Source organism: Acanthisitta chloris, unplaced genomic scaffold, assembly GCF_000695815.1.
Source record: "Acanthisitta chloris isolate BGI_N310 unplaced genomic scaffold, ASM69581v1 scaffold17233, whole genome shotgun sequence".
NCBI lineage: Eukaryota > Metazoa > Chordata > Aves > Passeriformes > Acanthisittidae > Acanthisitta > Acanthisitta chloris.
In genome coordinates, this window is record NW_008666809.1 from 10,732 (window position 1) to 31,597 (window position 20,866).

The 20,866-nt window shown below is 48.3% G+C and overlaps 1 protein-coding gene across 1 annotated transcript; it reads right to left on the bottom strand.

The window, feature by feature from the left end:
* Positions 1–3,010: 3,010 nt before the first annotated feature.
* UBTD2 (ubiquitin domain containing 2) lies at positions 3,011–17,538 on the bottom strand (the record flags this gene model as incomplete). Its single annotated transcript, XM_009072283.1, has 2 exons — positions 3,011–3,562; positions 17,302–17,538. Coding segments are annotated over 2 exons (635 nt in total), but the record flags the coding sequence as incomplete, so codon positions are not given.
* Positions 17,539–20,866: the final 3,328 nt, after the last annotated feature.

Consider the following 20,866-nt stretch of genomic DNA (forward strand, 5'->3'; position numbering starts at 1 on the left):
GAGTTAATAACCCCAACCTAGTGCTCCTCACTCCTCTGCTCTTGGCACTGCAGGATGTGGTGGTGTGTGGTAAACAACCTGTGCATCACTGCACTTATACCAAGACACCTGAGTGTCACCCAGTGGCCAAACACAGCCCAGGCCATGCTGCCAACATCCTCCTGCTGCAAAACACAGCTGCACCCACCAATGTGCCCTATCCATCCCCTCCTGAGCAGCCACCAGTGCCCTAAGTGCAGCTCTGCACCAATCCCCACTGGGTGCTTTAGTCTCACTGGAGCTCTGCCTGTTCTGCTCTGCATCAAACAAGCTTTTCCTCCCCCAGGAATGTGGGGGGAGCTCCTCTGTCCCCAAAACTCAGCCCAGAGGAACCCAAATTCACTCCCCTACACTGGGAGTTGAACCAAAATCACCTCCCAGGACAAAGACAAGGCATTTCAGGGGCAGAAATGTCCTCTCCTATGACACGGGACACATGAGCCAAGCTGCTCCCTGCCTGTGCACCTTCATTAGTGACCCTTTATAATGCATATACTGAAATTTAACAGTATTTCCTAATACAAACCTTGCAAAATGCAGTTTCTGCAGGGAATGTACTTAGCACCTCTGTCATTTTGCACAGAGAGGCTGAAAGTCTTCACTGTCCCCTCTGAAAGCATTTTCCCCTTGAGCTCTGAGGTTTTGATACATGATTAAGGAGAGGCTGTTAGAGGAGAGAGTAGCTTGATGAACCAAGTCTCTGTTCTACTCAAAACCCCTTCAGATCATCACCTTTCTCCCTGCCACAAAAGCAGTTCATATGGTCATCTAGAACAGTGTAATAAATCTGAACCTTTCCCAATTAGGAGGTGGAGAGGGGAAGGAGATCTCCTACCCCTTACACATTGTCCTCTCCAAACCAGCACCTGGGGACAATTGCCTGGATGAAAAGAGAAGAAAAAACTAAAAGATTCAACAACAGCAAAAAAAAAAAAAAAAAGAAAAAGAAAGAAAAAGAAAAAAAAAGTCATGTTTTAGTGTTCACAGTCCCAGAACTGTCACCCTGGTTTGCTCCTCCTTCGCTCCATCAGGATTTTCCCCCTTCCAGAGGGACTGCAGGGAAATGACAGTGTTTATACACACAGCTAAGTTATGCCTTAGGAGACATCCAGGATCTCCCTGGCTTGAAATCACCCTTTGCCCAGAGAAAATCCAAGAGGTTTTTGCCTTGTTTATGTATCAAATATTCTTCCCCCGTTGGAATGCAAAAGATTTGGCTGCAAAATCTCCAGTAGAGTAAATCATATTTGCCTCTGAAAAAAACCTGCACGATAGAAAACTTGTCCTAGGTTAGTATTTCTCAGCTTTGCTTTCAGCTTTAAAAAGGAAACAAGAAGAGAAGAGAATCAAGTCACTTTGGTGTCTGTGTGAGGGAACTCCTTTTGCTCTGCAGCTCTGTCACTGCACTTCAGGCATCTCATACCCAAGTGGGGCTAATGGAGATGTCAGAAGCCACAGGCAGGATACAACACCAGGACCAAAACTTCATTCATGTGGGACAGGGTGGGAAATGCATCTAAATGTCCATCTGCTTCCCAATATCAATGTCAGTTCTGCTTCCACCTGCTGGGAAAGACTCATGGTGGTGTCCAAGTGATGGTCCTGGCTCTGTGCTGATGTTCATGGGGCAAGAACTCCCTTAGAGTCCCAGAAACTTCTCTGGAATTAATGAAGGAACAAAAAAGTACCAAGTTTAAGCTGTCAGTGTAACCCACCAGTGGCACTAGCAGAGAAGAGCTGTGACCACTGGAACCTTCCGCCATTAATTCAGAGAGGGAAGACACAGCAAGCACTAAAAATATGCTATTCACACACAAATAGCACATTTGACTTTGGAAGAAGTGAAATCATTGCAGTGATGGCTTAAAACTCAACTAGAAATCATGGTTCAAAGGAACAGGGCATTGATCTCAACCAAAGGCATTGCCAGGCAGGGGTGGAGAGCAGCCACAGCCACAGAGAGCAACTCGATTCCACCCCAGGATGCTCTGATTTGGAATTTTGAGACTACAAAAGGATCTGTCTTTTCCTGAAAGAGCCTCTCTTACATTCTGAGGGAAAAGCACTGGCTGTGAAATCTCATGGCCACGCTGCAGGCCATGGGTGCGTGCTGGTGAGGACAACCCCAGCTGTCCTGGGTCACCACAGCTGGAAGACTGGCTGCTGCTTCCAGCTGAAAACTGTGCTGTTGTATCCTCCTCACCCTCTTCCACGCTTTGTGGCCCGCAGGAAAGCAGGGGAAGCTACAACCCACTGCACTTGGGTGGAATTGCAGCTTACCCTGCACCTGGGACACCAGTGATGCACAGAGCAGTGCACTGCTCACCCCAGAGGCTTCAGGAAAGCCTCCTCTCATGCTCTGAGGGACAGGGATTCAGCAGGCACAGCCTTAGGTGCCTGTCAGCCAGGAGACTTCAGGCCAAGTCAGTCTTGTAACAGGGAAGATTACAGTACAGTACATGAGAGTATACATGGAGTAAGTTATTGCCCAAGGCTCCGTGGGGCTGTGTCCCCCCGCCAAGGAGCCAGCAATGGCACAGGGCTGCATTGCCAGCTTGGAATGTGCATCTGCTCAGGCTCAGCAGCACCAGGAGTCACCAGCATGGCCCAGGGACCAACCCCCAGCCCAGCTCTGCTCCCTGGGGCCAACTGTGCCTCAGTGGTGCCTCCTCAGACCTGAGAGGATCCCTGCAAACAGGCTGTGTGGGACCTTCCCAGAGCAGCTGTGACCCTTGCAGGAGCTGATATGAAATCGGATCCATTGAGTAGTTTTTGTTTGCTTTTTAAATAAAAGTGCTCTCTGGTGCTCTGGCCTCATGGATCAGGACACCACCAACAGCTTTCAGATCATTATACATCTGTATCAAGTGACAACAAGCTCTTCCCTCCCTCCTTTCCCTTCCTTCTTTGCCCTTCTCCATGCTGCTTGTTGTGTGTTGACCATGAGCTCAGACAAACCTCAGAGAGCTCAGGTTTTGCAGCTCTCCATCACAGATGGAATTTTTGCTGGTCATTTCCTGGCATCAATCCATTAGCAGGACAACCCCAAAAAGACCAAGAGGGCAGTGAGAACAAACCCCATGCCAGAAGATGAAGAGAAGAAGCCTTGAAGACCCAAACAGCACTCAGTTCTCCACTGGGGTGGGATTTGCTAAGGGCTGGCTCACAATCACTTGCACCACGTAGTCCTTTGGGATTTTCAGCTCCTCCAGTTTCATTTTGTCTGCCAAGGGCCTTCCTGAGAAGAACCAGCGCTGGCTGTTGGGCTCCACACCCTCGGCCGCGTGCAGCCGCCGCTTCATGTGGTACACAGTGTCCATGCTGCGAACCACCAGTCTCAGGTCTTTGCCTGTGGACAGCCGGAGCCGGAGCTGGCACTCATGCCCGGAATTTGGAGGGGGATCAGGGATATCCAGAGTCTCCAGGTCACCCTTCTCCTCTATCATGTTGATAGGTGGGGCGAGGCAGTAGACAGGGAGTTGGTAGCGGTTGCCCAGCTCATCGTAACACTCAGTAAGAGCACCTTGAGGAGAGAAGAGAGGGAAAGTGAGTGTAGGTCATATATACACTGAAGTGGTTCTGGTTGGGATCCCCTAAAAGCCAATCCCCTAAAAGCCAAACACATCCCTCTCTCCACATAAATCAGGCTAAACTTCCAAAGCAGCAGGCAGGAATAGGTGAGGGAGGAGGATGTGCTCCTGTGTGTCATTTAAAAGTGGAATCTTTCTCCAGCAGCACAGCCTGAGGTCCAGGACACTCATGTGCACCCAGAAAATGTCATTTGGATGAATTACCTGAGCCTGAGCTGTGAAAAGGCAAAAGACCAGTGTGAAAGAAGGATTCTGTAGCTTCTCAAACATCCAAAACTTGCTGAAAGGGTTTCATACAGGACTCACGTTTGAGCAAGCACTGCCAGGACAAACAAACACGACCACCCAAGTCACACAACTCTGTGGCCACCACAGCCACGACAACCAGCACGTCCTTCATGTTTACACAGTATCTCTGACTCCCATAGTTAAAGCCCTGAAGTTTGAGGAGTGATTTTCACTTCCTGGCAGGTTCCTTGGGATAATCTGGGTGTTCCTGCTCAAGGCTCCATGTGGCATTTCTCCTCCTCTAAGTGGTACACACACAGCACAGCTCAAGGGTGATAACACACACTGAGGGATCAAATACAGCCTGATTTTGTCACAGCAGGAGCCTGACTGCAGAAAATAGATTTCAAACACTATCCTAGAAAAGCAGCAGCATGTTTTTCAAGCCATTTGAAAAGTTCAAGTGAGAGCAGGCTGAAAGCAGAGGCCTGCAAGGGAGATGCTGAGGCAGCTCCGTCCTCAACCCCAGCACCAATCCATCCCTCCTCGCTGTGGTTAACCCCCAGATCACACACCCCAAGCAAATGTTTCTCCCCTGGTTTGAACTGATTCCACATTTTTTCCCCTAGAGGGGGCCCAGGCACTTGCCACATTTCCAATCTTTTTGGAGCTGGAAATGTTTGAAGAAGAGCCAAGTCCTTGGGCTAGAGAATATTCAAACTCCTCTTTGCCTTGGCAGTTCTGCACACAACAACCAATTGAAGCTTGGTAGCTTTTTACTTGGAGGTTTTTGCCTGCTGACACTGAGTTGCCTTAAACTTTGCTGTTTCATCAGCAAAATGACAAGACACAATGATATCTGGGGGATATACAATGTCACTCAACCCTGTGTACCAGCAGCAGCTTCTGCTGGGAATCTTTTAGGCAGAAACCCCTTTTTAAGGGGTAATTTGTGTTGATGAAAACACATAGAGGAAATCTTTGGCTAAAAGATCAGTTTCAGGTGCTTTTAGAGGTTGTTCTGTTCTACCTGGACTTAGGCAAGGCATTTGACACTGTCCTGCATGACATCCTTGTCTCTCAGTTGGAAGACTGGATCATAGCCCCTATGAAGACAGGCTGAGGGATTTGGGGCTGTTCAGCCTGGAGAAGAGAAGGTTGTGTGGAGACCTCAGAGCACCTTTTCAATATCTGAAGGGCCTACCAGGAGTTGGCGAGGGACTCTGTGTTATGAACTGCAGTGATAGGACAAGGGGTAATGGGCTCAAACTGAAGGAGGGAAAGTCTAGGTTGGATGTGAGAAAAAAAGTTTTCCCTTGTGAGGGTGGTGAGACACTGGCACAGGTTGCCCAGGGAGGCTGTGGCTGCCCCAACCCTGGCAGTGTTCACAGCCAGGTTGGCTAAAGCCTTGATCAACCTGCTCTGGTGGGAGGTGTCCCTGCCCAGGGCAGAGGGTTGGGGCTGGATGATCTCTAAGATCCATTCCAACTCCTAAATTCTATGATTCTGTGACATACACCATTAATATATATATGTATACACCATTTATATATAAATACATATACATACACTCATTCCAGTCTTGTTTCCTTCATGAATCTCAGAGCTAACCAGCTTTAATCAGAACTGGATCCATCCATCCCTTTCAAGGTTCTTTGTCCCTTCCACACTAAAGCCTGATGTTCTCTCACTTCAGTTTTGTCTTTGAACCTTCATTTCACTCCAATCTCTTTGCTAAATGCCACAGTGGTAAATTTTGGACATAGGAATACATAGCTATAGTTTACTGCTAAAAAAAAGGGGAAAATCCCAACTTGAACAGCCTTTAAATTGAAGCAGAGCAGCCAAACTTGTCCCTTTGTTCAAAAGCCAAAGGACGCTCCTCCTCTGGAACAGCCTAGCAAAGAGTGAATTCTAAACAGAATAGGATGAGCTTGCTAAGGAATTTCTTCCCATTTCTCTGTTGCCCAGCTGAGCTAACAGGGAGGTCAGAGAGATGCTATAAACACTGCATTGCTGAAGCATAATCAGATAAGCAGTAGGAAAACAAAGCCTCTAAAGCAGCAGCTAACTGGGAGGGCTGCACTGAAAAATGACACAGGAGAGGAAACCTCTTGCAGTAAAACCCCTGGTCCCATCCCAGGCTGAGAGATGGTTTATAGCTACTGTTAATGGAACAACAGTTGACTATAAACCTCACCAGTAGTCTCACTGTTCCACTCACAGTGGTAAAAACATCCCAAAGACTCTCAAGTTCTATCATCTAACTCAACGTCTTCAAGACTGGATGTGCTGATTAAATACAGAAGGTGACAACTGTGATCAGAAGAGACTTTACAATGGCATCATCTCCTTAGCAGCACTCTCTGCCTGCTGAAGGCCAAACTGGAGCTCCAAGGAGACGAGATGTTGGTCCTCACCTCTAAAGAATCACAGAATCATTGAGGTGGGCAAAGACTTCCAAGATCATCGAGTCCAACCTGTGACCCATCACCACCTTGGCAACTAGATCAGAGCACTGAGTGCCACGTCCAGTTGTTCCTTGAGCACCTCCAGGGATGGTGCCAGCACCACCTCCCTGGGCAGCACATTCCAATGCCTGACAGCCCTTTCCATGAAGAAATTCCTGGGGATGTCCAACTGAACCTCCTCTGGCACAGCCTGAGGCCATTTCCTCTTGTCCTGTCACTGGTTGCCTGAGAGAAGAGCCCAAACCCCATATGGCTCCAATGTCCTGTTGGGGAGTTGTAGCAAGTGAGGAGGTCTCCCCTGAGCCTCCTTTTCTCCAGGCTGAGCTTCCCCAGTTCCCTCTGACACTCCTCATATGACTTACTCTCCACCCCCTTGACCTAGACACAGAGCTGTGCACACACATCTTGGTCCCCTTCCGCCACCTCATTTCCACAGGGCATCACAAAGCTTTGCTTAAATGATATTCAGAGAACATCGTGCTCTGCTGCAACCTTCAGGATGTCCTAAACAGCCACAAACTCCAAGGCAGCAGGTGAAGAAGTGTCACACTGGCTGCAGCTCAACACCCCTGGAGGCCCAGGAAGTGTGAGGCTATTTCAAGTGAAGACAAAGACAAATCATGAGAGAGGAAGGGAAAGTGGTTGAGCCACCACAGCAAGGTTTATCTCATCAGCCAGATGGCAGCTCCTCACTAGGCATTGCCTGCAGTGCCCCTTACACAGGAAATCAAACATCTCAACTAAAAAACCCTTGGCAACTTTGCTGTTAGAATTTAAACTCACTTTTCTGATCCTTCCTGCAAGACACATCAGCTTGGACCACACAAGTTGTGCAGCGGGAAGGGACATGGAAAGAATGCCAAGCTTTGATGAGAAAAGAGAGAAAAGAAGGAAATAATTGGGGTTCTTTTAGCTTTTCCTGTTACTTAGGCAACTAGAGTTCTCCCTAGCCAACAAGGATGATCCCTTAAAGAGGAGGAAAAGGCAGTGCAGAAATGTCCTGGTCCAGGCAGGCAACACTGTGCCCTCCCTGCAGTGGACAGGGTGATCAGAGCCATGGAAAACACAACAGCCATCCCACAGCCCCACTCAGACTGCTTTCCCTTCCCCAGATCCTGCAGGCAGATGCTGCATCAGGCAACCAGGGCAAGCAGAGATGCCAAAGCCCTAGAGGGTGAGTTGGTACTTGGAATTTTCACTGCTGGATCATACAGAGAAACCACATGAAAGGGGCATTCCAACTCCTTAACAATCTAGGAATCTATTATTTGGAGAGGGACTTTTTACAAGAGCATGGAGTGCCAGGACAAGGAGGAATGGATGCAAACTGACAGAGGGGAGGGTTAAGTTGGATGTTAGGATGAAATTGTTCCCTGTGAAGGTGGTGAGACACTGGCACAGGTTGCCCAGAGAAGCTGTGGCTGGTCCATCCCTGAAAGTGTTCCAGGCCAGGTTGGACAGGGCTTGGAGCAACCTGGGCTGGTGGAAGATGTCCCTGCTCATGGCCAGAGGTGGAACTAGATGATCGTTAAGGTCCTTCCAACCCAAACCAGTCTATGATTCTATGATTTGAACCCAATATAGATCAGTATTTTCTGAAATTCAGTATGAAAACAAAGACTTCTCCTGGGTCCTAGAGCACAGCAGTTCCTAGAGAGCAATGACTGAGGCAGAAGAGCTGAACTACCTCTTCATCTTTACTACTTGCTGATTTCACAGGATTTTATAGGAAGAAAAGGTGTGCTGAGGTCACCAGCACATGAGACAGGCGAAGAGTGATGAGCAGTACACGAACAAGATCGAGGCTAACAGTTGCCAACACACAGTGCTGTGTTCCAACTCACCTAAACCAGCCCAAACTGGGAGGAGTTAACAGGAAAAAAAAGCTCTTTTTAACTGAATACTAACCAAAGCAGCTCAGTGCTGCAGTTCCCAAGTGTGTCTCTCCCATTTTCCAGAGGGCAATGCTTGGGAGTCCCCGTGCAAGGCTGTGCCTTACCCCATGGCTGGAGAACAATAGAGCAGCTGTAATGATTAATGGGGTGGATGAAGCACTTGATAATACACCACACATATGAGCTCTTTCTCCTGCTTCTTCCACACCACATTTCCATGGCTCCTGCAAATCTGAACTACCACAAAGCTCCTATAACAAAGGGGCAAGGTTACATCCTAAGCCACAGCACAGCTCTGCTCTCATCTTCACCCTCCCTTTAGGCCCAAGAACATTCCTTACAGAATAGGGTTTGGAGATAATGAGGATTAGGCACTTAATAATTCTCATTTCAAAGGTACTCAAAAGCAGCTCTTCCATTCCAACTCCTTAATGTGCTATCAAACTGTGAAAGTCCATTACTGCAGAAAGGCCACCAGAACTTAGCACTGCTGCTCCTCAGCCACAAATGCTCTATTCTTCCTCAAAACAGGAGAAGAGAAGGTGCCATTTGGCCTGCAGAAGTACTGTTGAAGTCCTACATTTACAAAGACTCCATGATCCTATGAACAGCAATCATAGAATGGTTAGGGTTAGAAGGGACCTTAAAGATCATCCAGTTCCACCCCCTGTCATGGGCATGGACACCTTCCACTAGCCCAGGTTGCTCCAAGCCCCAGCCAACTTGGCCTAGAAAACTTCCAGGGATGGAGCATCCACCACTTTTTTGGGCAACCTGGTGCTGCAGCAACTTGAGCTGCTCCACCTCCATGGTGTGACTGTGGGCAGTGCCCTCAACCTTCAAACAATCCCCTGCCCACCACAGTGTCCACTCAAATGGAATTTGGGTCAGTTTAGTCTGAGCTTCAAGTAGCTATGGATGGAAATCTGGTGTGAGATTAGGACTTCTTAGAGCTCCAGCTAACAAAGCAGTGGAGACAACCCTTGGACTGAGCACCATAGCAGTTCTGGCTTTTCTGGAGCGTGGAGAGCTCCCACATCAGGTAGCAATGAGAACAAGATGTGGAAAACTCCTGTCTAAGGCTAATCAATCCTCCCCATGATCTGACTGTAGGCAACAGGGGCTAGAGAAACACAGAATGACCTAGGCAAAGGTTTGCCCTGGACCATTTGCCTCATTCTGCTCCCCAACCTGTGCCCCTGTCCTGCTTCTCCAAGAGCTGCTAATGAGGGTGGAAGTCAGGCAATCCCCTGCTCAGTCTCCAAGGATAACCAGGAAAGCTGTTAAAGGCTCTAAGGAGGTCAAGGAAACTGCCCCAATCCCACATGAATACCCAGAGCCTCAAATACAACTCCAGCTCAAGGCTGGAGGGGTGGAAGGATTAGAGGAGGTGACAGGAGAGGTTGGAAGCACAGAAAGTATTGCTTTAATCTGTGTGCTCCTCACCTACAAGGTGCTGCTCCTTCAGAGTGACCTTCTTTGGAATGAAAGAGGCAAAATATATTGATCATGCATAAATATAGAAGATTTCATGTTAATCAGAGCTGTATTGTGCCCTGAATGTGTACCAAGAGAGGCTTTGGGGATCTGCACAGATGATGAGAGCCCAGAGAGGTTAAAAACTCAAGACCTTGCTGCAGCTCTGACCTTCTTCATCACTCCAGAACCATCAAAGGCAGCTCTGGGACGTCATTATTTCTGTGTAATGACTAATAGTCAAAACATGGATGGAAACACCTCATTTTGTTGCAAGTTTTCTTTGCAGTAAGAGCACAAAGCAAACACTGCTTGCTCTGTGCTGGGCTCTGTGCTAGGCTCAGACATGCATCAGCAAAAAAGCAAAGCCGAGTTGGCTTCTCAGTGAGAACTGTCAGCAAAAAAAATCAACTATCAGCTCCAAGGCCAAATAAACTCAGGCAAAAAACTAAGCTTCTTCGAAATGTGTGTTTTTCCAGAGGTCAGTGTGTCTGAAAAACACACACTGAGGCTCAGGAGTGACTTGAAGTTACCATCCCAAGGTATTTGTTGACGTGGTGGGGTCAGATCAGAGGTTGGACTTGATGGTCTCAGAGGTCTTTGCCCACCTGATTGATTCTGGGATTATCTGAAGGAGGCTGTGGGAGATTTAGGAGTACTAAAATAGCTCCAGTGAGTCCTGCCCAGACTCTGTGACACACTTCAGGTAGGACTTACATCCTGCAGTACTCCAGGCTGGGGGAACAGTGGCTGGAAAGTGCCTAGCAGAAAAGGACCTGGAGGTGCTGGTCCACAGCAGCTGAACATGAGCCCAGGTGTGCCCAGGTGGGCAAGAAGTCCAATGGCATCCTGGATTGGGTCAAAACTAGCATGGGCAGCAGGACCAGGGCAGGGACTGTCCCCTCTGTGCTGGCACTGGTGAGACACCTCCAGTTCTGGGACCTTGCTGAGAGAGACATTGAGGGGCTGGAGGTGTCTAGAGAAGGGAATAGAGCTGGGGAAGGAGCTGGAGAGTGAGTCATATGAGGCTGAGGAGCTGTGGGGGCTCAGCCTGGAGAAAATAAGGATCAGGAGGGACCTTCCATTCTTTCCAAGTCCTTGCCAGGAGGTGCAGCAGGTGGGGTCAGGCTCTGCTCCTAGGGAACAAGGGACAGGACATGGGGAAACAGACTCAAGCTGTGCGAAGGGAGGGTCAGTTTGGACATCAGGAGGAATTTCTCCTGGAAAGGGCTGTTAGGTCCAATGGCGGATTGGGTCAAAACTAGCATGGGCAGCAGGACCAGGGCAGGGACTGTCCCCTCTGTGCTGGCACTGGTGAGACACCTCCAGTTCTGGGACCTTGCTGAGAGAGACATTGAGGGGCTGGAGGTGTCTAGAGAAGGGAATAGAGCTGGGGAAGGAGCTGGAGAGTGAGTCATATGAGGCTGAGGAGCTGTGGGGGCTCAGCCTATTGGGTCAAAACTAGCATGGGCAGCAGGACCAGGGCAGGGACTGTCCCCTCTGTGCTGGCACTGGTGAGACACCTCCAGTTCTGGGACCTTGCTGAGAGAGACATTGAGGGGCTGGAGGTGTCTAGAGAAGGGAATAGAGCTGGGGAAGGAGCTGGAGAGTGAGTCATATGAGGCTGAGGAGCTGTGGGGGCTCAGCCTGGAGAAAATAAGGATCAGGAGGGACCTTCCATTCTTTCCAAGTCCTTGCCAGGAGGTGCAGCAGGTGGGGTCAGGCTCTGCTCCTAGGGAACAAGGGACAGGACATGGGGAAACAGACTCAAGCTGTGCCAAGGGAGGGTCAGTTTGGACATCAGGCGGAATTTCCTCATGGAAGGGGCTGTTAGGCATTGGAATGTGCTGCCCAGGGAGGTGGTGCACTCACCATCCCTGGAGGTGTCCAAAGAACAACTAGACGTAGCACTCAGTACTCTGGTCTAGTTGCCAAGGTGGTGATGGATCACAGGTTGGACTTGATGACCTTGGAGGTCTCTTCCAACCTCAATGATTGTGTGAGTCTCCTTAGCCATTTCCTGCCCCAAAAGGTTGCCAGGCTAGAGGGAGAAGCCTTCAGTGAGGAGACTCTTCATCAGCTTCCACTGGCATTTCCAATTTTAAACCCTTCATACTTCTCATTCTCCTAGCAGACAGCAGGGCAGAGGAAGGAGATTCAGCAGAGAAATGGGTAAGAGGCTAATGATGGAGTAAATGTCATCTCCTGGGAACTATCTAAGAAACTAGGCATGATGTCCTGACCACTATCAGATACCAGAGGACTATTATCCACCTAAACCTGACATATTCCTGTCTGGAAGGTCTACAACACATCGATGAACAAGCAGCTTATTGTATGAAGAAATTGAGATGTTCTTCTGCCTCAAGTTTGGGTTTGTTCGAGCATTTCATGGCCATTATGGACAGACAGTTTTGGTTTGATGGTTTGGTTTTGTTGGTGGTTTTTTCCCCTTGAAGGAGTTAACTGCAATTTCCTGGTCACACATCGCTGGTTAGAACAAAAAGCTGTTCTGCACCCACAGCAGCAAAGTAAACTGAAAGCAAAGGCAGGAAAAGGATGGGCAAGAGCTCCAGGGGAAGAGACTTGAGAAGAGGCCAAGCAATGATGTTGACAAAGCTCCTCAAAATACCTTTCAAAACACACAAGAGCAGAAGTTAGAGATATTTAAGGCAAACAACTGTAGGACGTAGCACTAAGTGAGGTTTGGTTTGAAGGGTTGAGAGTTCCTAACCTGCACTTAAATATATAAAGACTTCAGACAGCCACAACTGCTTTCTGTCCTGATGCTTTGGTTCAATGCTGCAGTTGAAGAGAACATGGTAATTCAGCCATCCCTCAGAAAGGAGGCTGGGAACCTATTTAAAAGACATTAATCACAGCAGAAATGATGGAAAGCATCAGCTTCATTGCAGCCCTGAGGAGGCTGCTGAGGTAACAGGCTCTGCTTCAAGGTGAGCAGGAATCAGGTGAAGCACAGCAGAGTAACATGTTCTTCACAGACACCAACATGGCATTTCCCAAGAGTAATAAGCCACTTTTCCAGGTGTTCAGCTCAAGGATGAACACAGAAAATGCCATGAGACAACAAGAGACAGCAGAGGAGGAGCTGCTTCCCCCCTGCCAAATGCCTCCAAGCAGCTGCAGCAGGTTTAATTCAGTGTCCCAGCAGGGAACACACAGCCTGGAGGCCACTGCTTGGAGATCTCTAATTTAGATGAGGCCTTCTAATGAAAAAGCGATTACTGAACCTGAGCAGAAGTGAAACAGTGAGAGCAGTGCAGATTTCTCAGCAGCAGGAGGTGCTTTCTGAGGATGGAGAAGGTGCATGCACAGAGTTGCTCCAGGAAATGGATTTGGAAGATGAGTTGGATTTGGAAAATGAGTTGGTGTGTCTCAGTGCTTGGCAGAAGCCCAGGGCAGGAGCCCATGGACGGCTACATTGCTGTTCACACCTGTCACAGCAAAAACGACACAGCTCTTAGTTCTGGAGCTATTTCAGAGGAGCCAGAGATGAAATGGGCAGTGGTAAACATCTACTGGGTGATTCTGTTGGAGGCATTTCTGAATTACTCTGCAATTTTAAATACTAATGGTTGAGTTTCTGGGCTGGGAGTGCACAGTGACAGCTCATGGGGAGGTTTTTAGCAGCATCCAGTAAGTGGAGTTAATAAATGGAGGGTTTTGGCAACATAGAATGAAACAGGAGTTGTCAACACAGAACAGGGAACTTTCCTGATTAACTACAACTCTAAGTGCTCACATAGTACTGGTTAAGCCTTAGAACACCCACAACTCAAACCTGATGAGTATGTGCATGCTGATCATAGCATGCCAAGGGCCTGCAGTGGAGCTTAGAGATTATCCAGCCCCAAACCCCTGCCCTGGGCAGGGACACCTCCTACCGGAACAGGTTGCTCAAGGCTTTAGCCAACCTGGCCGTGAACACTGCCAGGGTTGGGGCAGCCACAGCCTCCCTGGGCAACCTGTGCCAGTGTCTCACTACCCTCCCAGGAAATGGTCCATCAAACCCTGGTGCTGCACCAGGACACAGCTGAGCCCTCAGGGACAGCAGGTTCATGAGGTAACGTGACTTTCCAGACAGTAGCAAGCTCAGAGAGCTCAGCACACACAGTGGGAAGGAGATGCACAAGGGATGCAGCACTGCAGGCACAGTCAGTAAAAGCTGCTCTTGAGTGCAGAGAAACATTAGGCCCAAAGGCAGCAAATATCACAGAATGATGTGTAGTTATAGCTCAGGAAGAATTTCTTCACTGAAAGGGCTGTCAGGCATTGGATGTGCTGCCCAGGGAGGTGGTGGAGTTACCATCTCTGGAAGGGTTCAAGGAACAAAGGGACATGGCACTCAGTACTCTCCTCTAGCTGACAAGGTGGCGATGGGTCACAGGCTGGACTTGATGACCTTGGAGGTCTTTTCCAACCTCAATGATCATGTAATTCAATGTGGACAAGAGTGTTGCTGGAATTAGCAGCTTGTGGCTGAGCTGAGGCAAACAGCAGAGGTAAAACCCTTTCCCCACACTGCTTTCTTGGCTTTGAGGGTTTCTTTGTTTGGAAGCTTTTGAGAGGTTTCTATTTAACATTTCCCCCAAAGGAGAAGCAAATTCTCTATTCACAGCAAGAAAAGCTCAGTAATTTCCCTTCCTCCTCCCCAGCACTGAAGTTAAACACACAACCCTTCACTTTCCATGGGCTCAAGTGCTGCACACACAGCAAATGGGACAGTTGTACTTGGCCACAAAGAGCCTGTGCTGCCAGGGAAAGCTGCTGAGAGCCACAAGAGCTGTGTTTTATGGCCCAGAGCTGTGTCTGAAGGCCCAGAGACCTTAACTGCTTCCCAGCACAAGCCACTGCTTCCCACAGAGTCTCTTTTATCATCCCAACTGCACTAAAGGAGTTAAATCCAATACTGGTAACTCTTGTACAGCAGCTTAAGTGTCCTAGCCTGAAGTGTAACAACTCCACTTAACCCCAGTCAGATTGCAATTAATATTAACCACTTTCAGGGCAAGTTCAGCTCAACACCAACATCCTAATAACGTACTCCACACTCCAACATTTCCTGTTTGCTAGCTGAGCATGTAAAACTCTTCTTCATCACACTGAAATGGGCTCATTAATAAAATATAGAGGATGTGCTACTTTAAGGCATCAGGAGAGGGAAAAAAAAAGAAGCATAAATTGGAGATAAGGTTATTTCTATTTTTAAATCCATCCCACAGAGTCACCCAAGATAGCTGAGAAGTGCTAAGCCCATCCCACAAGCTTATTTATTTATTTAAGGCTTCTGCCCTGTTATTTTTAGCCACAACAGACAGCAAAAGGCTCCAGCAGAAAAATTACACTGCTCAGAGTCTTCCTCACTCAGGTTAGACAAGTGAACACACCAGAGATGTGGTTTTCCCCCTCCCTTTCCCATGGGGGGCTGGAAGGAAAAGGCAATTTGATTTCTGCAGCATCAGCTAAGCTCAAATCCTGCTCTGTAAAATCTGGAGCTGTGAATCCTTCCTCATGCCCAGTCCCCTCTCCCTATTCCTAGTCCCCTCTCCATATTCCCAGTCCTCATTCCCAGTCCTCTCTTCTGGCTCTCAGGCCTCAATCCCAGTTCCTTTCCTCACTTCAAGTCCTCATTCCCAGTCCCCTCTCCTTATTCCCAGTCCTCTCTCCTCACTGCTCCAAAGCAGTTTCTACCAGGGTTTCTGGTGGACCAGAAGACCAAATTGCACACTGGCATTCAGGCTCTTTCAGGAAGCATTTGGATTTGCACAGAATCATTGAGGTTGGAAAAGACCTCCAAGACGATCCAGTCCAACCTGTGACCCATCACCATCTTACCAACTAGACCAGAGCACTGAGTGCCACGTGTAGTTGTTCCTTGAGCACCTCCAAGAGTGGTGACTTCACCACCTCCCTGGGCAGCACATTCCAATGCCTGACAGCCCTTTCCACGCCTTTCCACGTCTTTTTTAACCTCAATGATTCTGTGCAAATCCAAATCCTCCCGAAATAACACCTCAATGCCAAAGTGCAATTTGGTCTTCTGGTCTACCAGAAACCCTGGTAGACATGGGAGCACTGGAGAGTCTCCTTGGGTGTTCAGTGTTGTTCCTTCAAACGGGAGCTGAAGGGAAATGTGCTGCTCAGGTTGAGTCTGTGCTTTCCTCACAGCTATTTTCCCCTCTCTTTAAATCTGGCACAAGATGAGTTTTGAGTTTAAAAACCCACAGAGGTTGTTGGTGTCACTCAGCACAAGAACAGTTTATTTGTTCTACCTGCCTGAAGAGACACTGAGTGTGCTGAGAAAAGGCACTACTGAGGCCACAAATGGAAGGGCTTTTATTCAGCATCTCTTCATGCATGGCACTAACAATGCCTGATGACTAAGAACGACTTGAATTGCTAAAAGAAGTAGCTTTCTCTCCTAGTGGAAAGGTCACATTGCATGGAGAACTGTGCAAACAGCTGCCACAAGGCAAGTGTCATGAGAAGAAAGATGAATATAAAGCATAGAATGCAATTTTGTGGGGAGAAAAAAATCATTCCTAAACTTGAGATTTGGGACAAAAATACAGAATATTCTGTGTATTTGGAATTCAGTGCTGGGGAGGTCACAGCTCAGTGCTGTGCTCAGCTTTGGGCACTCACTGCCCAAGGGCCATTGAGGCACTGGAGAGAGTCCAGCCAAGGGCAACAAGGGCAGCAAAGGAAAGGCCCAGATGGGGAAGGGCTGAGGGATATGGGCTTGGTAAGCCCTGAGAAGAGAGGAAGAGACCACAGGGAAAGGTAATTGTGTTCAGTTAAACCTGTCTCATACATAAATTGAGTTCTCCTTGTTAAGGAAGTTGTTCCTCTGAGCATTCAGGTGTTTCTAGAGATTACAGCAAGTCCCAAGTGTTGCCTGGAAAGATAAGCCACAAATTGTGCATTACCTATGGGCCACATCATCATTCAAACTGAAGCACCCAGAGAAAGGCACATTTTCTTGGTCCCTTTACACACCAACAGGATTTTGCTTTGAAACTCCAACTAGGAAGATGTCCAGAGTGAAATATGAGTGTTATCAACTCCTGCATCTGTGTCTCAGCTGATCTGTGGGTTAAAAACTGGAGTGCTGCATATAGCTCTCCCCTATGAGAGAGCAGGGAGCTGTTCACCCTGGAGAAGAGAAGGATGTGTGGAGACCTCAGAGCAACCTGCCAGGATCTGAAGAGGCTCCAGGGAAGCTGCAGAGGGACTCTTGGTTAGGAATTGCAGGGACAGGACAGGGGACAATGTGGAGAAATTGAAAGGGGGAAAATTAGATTAGCTATCAGGCAGAAGTTTTCCCTATGAGGGTAGTGAGACACTGGCACAGGTTGCCCAGGGAGGCTGTGGCTGCCCCAACCCTGGCAGTGTTCACAGCCAGGTTGGATCAAACCTTGAGCAACCTGCTCTGGTGGGAGGTGTCCCTGCCCAGGGCAGTTTGAACTAGATGCTCTCTAAGCTCCATTCCAACCCCTTAACATACACACTATGAAACCACATTTGTCTTCACCTTCTGTTTCCCTTCTCCCAGACCTCATCCATGTCAACCAAACCTACCATGTGGTAGTGTTATGTTTGCCCCATCGATGATTGCCTGTGCCAGCTCGTGGTCGTTGCTCTCGAAGGCGTGAGCCGCAGCCTTGAGGGCATCCCAGATCTCCTTGCGGCCCTCAAAGGCTGGAGCTGTGTCCCAGAACTCATCCCTCTTGCTGCGCAGTTGCCCGTCCGTCATGGGGTAGTCACTCTTCCATTTGGGCTTCTCCTTCTTCAGGGGCTGGTTACGGCCAAGGGCAACTGGGGGAGAGACAGGAAGGGAATTAAGACCAATAACAGCATAAAATCACTGAAGCAATCACTGAATAATCTGAATTAATAGATCTCTGGTTCTCCTCTTTAGGATCTACAGAGCTGAAGTTGCCTTGCAATCCCTCTCCTCTAAGGCATCACCTTCTCCCCCCAGGCTCCAAGTTGGCTATCTGCTCACTCTGACTTTCAGCACTGCCAGGACTCTTATAAACCATTTCCATTCATTTAGCTGAGCAAAGGATTACCTCAACTTCTGTTGGAGAGAAAGAGAAAAAGAAAAAGAAGAGAACAAAATTCAGTGCACACCGGGAAGAATTTCTCCCTAAAGAGTTATAACTCCATTTCCTTCCCTTCCTTCATTTCCTCCTCTATTTCCTCCGTCCATTTAATTTCCTTCCTCCATTTCATACAATCATAGAATTTTAGAAGTTGGAATGGAGCTTAGAGATCATCCAGACCCAGCCCCCTGCCCTGGGCAGGGACACCTCCCACCAGAGCAGGTTGCTCAAGGCTTCATTCAACCTAGCTGTGAACACAGCCAGGGTTGAGGCAGCCACAGCCTCCCTGGGCAACCTGGACCAGTGTCTCACCACCCTCACAGGGAAGAATTTCTTCCCAATATCCCCCCCATCCTGCTCTCTGTCAGTTGAAGCCATTCCCCCTTGTCCTGTCCCTCCAGGCCCTTGTCAATAGTCTCTCTGTAGCTCCTTCAGTCACTGGAAAGCCATAATTAAGTCACCCCAAAGCTTCTCTTCTCCAGGCTGAACAACCCCAATCCTCTCAGCCTTTGCTCACTCCCTCCATCATCCCTCAAATCACCTTGGGGCCTCCTCTGGAGGATATATTTGCAAGGAAACAAAGTCAGCTCCTAATTCAAAGTCCCAAATGAGAACTGCCTGGCACACACTCACTGACTCCAGCTCGTATTCCCCATCCCCTGCAGAACCCAACACTAATCAACTCCTGAATCCTTTCAAGTGCCCACAAACATTGCTTGCTTGTTGTTTCCATGGGCTTCCTTCCATGAAATTGCTTCCAGTTGCTTTCCAAAGCTGTGCTGACCATTTAACACATTTCAGAGCAGCAAACCCAAGTGTTTACAAAACACCAAGTTTCCTGGCAGGGCCTGGTGCTTCCCAGTCCAAGTCTGGGCTGAGCACACCCAGAGGCTGGAGATGCTGCTGGTGCAGCCCAGAACAATGGAGGGAGCCAGCCCGGCATGTATTCAGCACTCTAGGATGAAATGGTGAACACAGATGTGGGAAAGCACATTAATTGTTCTCTTATTAAGGCTTTGCAGTGGGAGCAAGAAGATTTCAGCCAGGCAGAACAGGACTCTGGAAGGAATGTGGGTCAGTGGGCATCTTTTTTTCCATTCTACTGTAGCTAACAGCTGTTTGCACGTCCAATGAATGCTAATTCCTCCCCCAGGGGCCTCTCCTGCTCCCCAGGCATTAATTATGAAAGCAGGTTAAAGGCACTTAGAGATTCAGCAAGGTTGGAGGAGAACGCTAAGACCATCAAGTCCAACCATTAACCTGTCACTGCTGCAACCCCTAAACCATATCCTCCAGCACCAGATCCAGATGCCTCTTGAACACCTCCAGGGATGGTGACTCCACCACCTCCCTGGGCAATATCCCAGTGCCTGAACACCCTCACAGGGAAAACATTTCTCCTAACATCCAATCTGACTCTGCCCTGGCTCAGCTCAAGGCCATTCCCTCTAGTCCTCTCCCTGCAGCCATGGCAGGAGAGACATCCCCCACCTCTCTCCAACCCTGTCAGGGAGTTGGAGAGAGCCATGAGTTCACCCCTGAGCCTGTTCTTTTCCCTTAATCCCAGTGGCATTGCCTGCACATGGCTCTGTCTGCCTGTTATCCAGGGAGGAAGCTACCAAAGGCCATTTCACTCCCTGCTTCCCCCCAAGACACCACCCCAGTTTATTGCTCTTCACTAGATAAGAATAGCAGGGGAGAGACTAGTGCCAGAGCTCCTACAGCCTCAAATAACTTCCCCCTGAGATAGGATCCTTCCTGCACAGACAGCACTGATAAACCCAGTGATAAAAGTCTTTGTTTTCAAGTTGGGAAGAAGGGTGGGGGAAGAAAGTCACTCTGCAAATGCCTCAAATGAACTCTACCAAGCCAGCCAGCCATTTTCCCCGTTAAGGTGCTCAGACACTCGAATATTGCCCATGGAGGTGGTGGAATCACCATCCCTGGAGGTGTTTAAGAGGTATCTGGATCTGCTGCTGGAGGAGATGGTTTAGGGTTTAGGGGTTGCAGCAGTGACAGGTTAATGGTTGGACTGGATGATCTTAGAGGTCTCTTCCAACCTTGAACATTCCATGATTCCACGATTCCAGTTCTAAGCCTTTAAACACAATTTGGCTTCATCACAAGTGAGGATTTAAGAGGGTTTTAGTGTGTTTACCATGTCTTAGAAGTGCTTCAAGAATCCCTCAAAGCTTTATGCCTCCCCTCAAGAAACACTCATCTCTCTAGCTGTAAGTGCAGCAAAAGGGACACAAGAAACTCAAGACATGTAAAGAACCTAATAATGTGTAAAAGGCCCCAACTACTTCATTTGCCACCTTGTGTTTTAGTCACTGAAGCAAAACATCACTACATGAAATTCTCCAATCAAAGCTTTGGACCACATCAAAGGACTCTGCCTTTCCTGTTAATAAGGCTCATCAAGAAACAAACATCACCAGTCTGAAACACTTTGTCAAGTCTCTACAGTGTCAGTTTGCTGTTCCTCACTTTGGAAGCAAACCAGAGCTCAAACGAAAACACTGACTTCATTCAAAGACCATACACATCAGAGGCACAACCAGCTCTCAAGATCTGGAAGGGAAAGCAACATCCACATTAATTTTTCATCTTACATCACTTCAACATAAGTAAGGAATTATTAATATCCTCCTTGCAAACAGCAATTGTTTCCTACATGCAAGAAGACACATTCTCTCTGAGGCAACACTCGAAGCTGCTGTCTCAGTAGATGGCACTGGGTGATGTTTTTGGCAAGAGATTGATTTAGGAGGGAATGTGGAAACCATTAAGAGTTTACTTGTTAAAGGATCAGCACCTTAGGGACACTCCACAGTAAGTTAGGTTGTTGTTGCTCCAATAGCTCACAGATACTCAAGGGGTGCTGGGCAGTCCAAAGAAGGGTAGAGTCATATAACCATCAAGGTTGGAGGAGACCTCCAAGAGCATCAAATCCAACCATTAACCTGTCACTGCTGCAACCCCTAAACCATAGCCTCCAGCACCAGATCTAGATGCCTCTCAAGTATCTCCAGGGA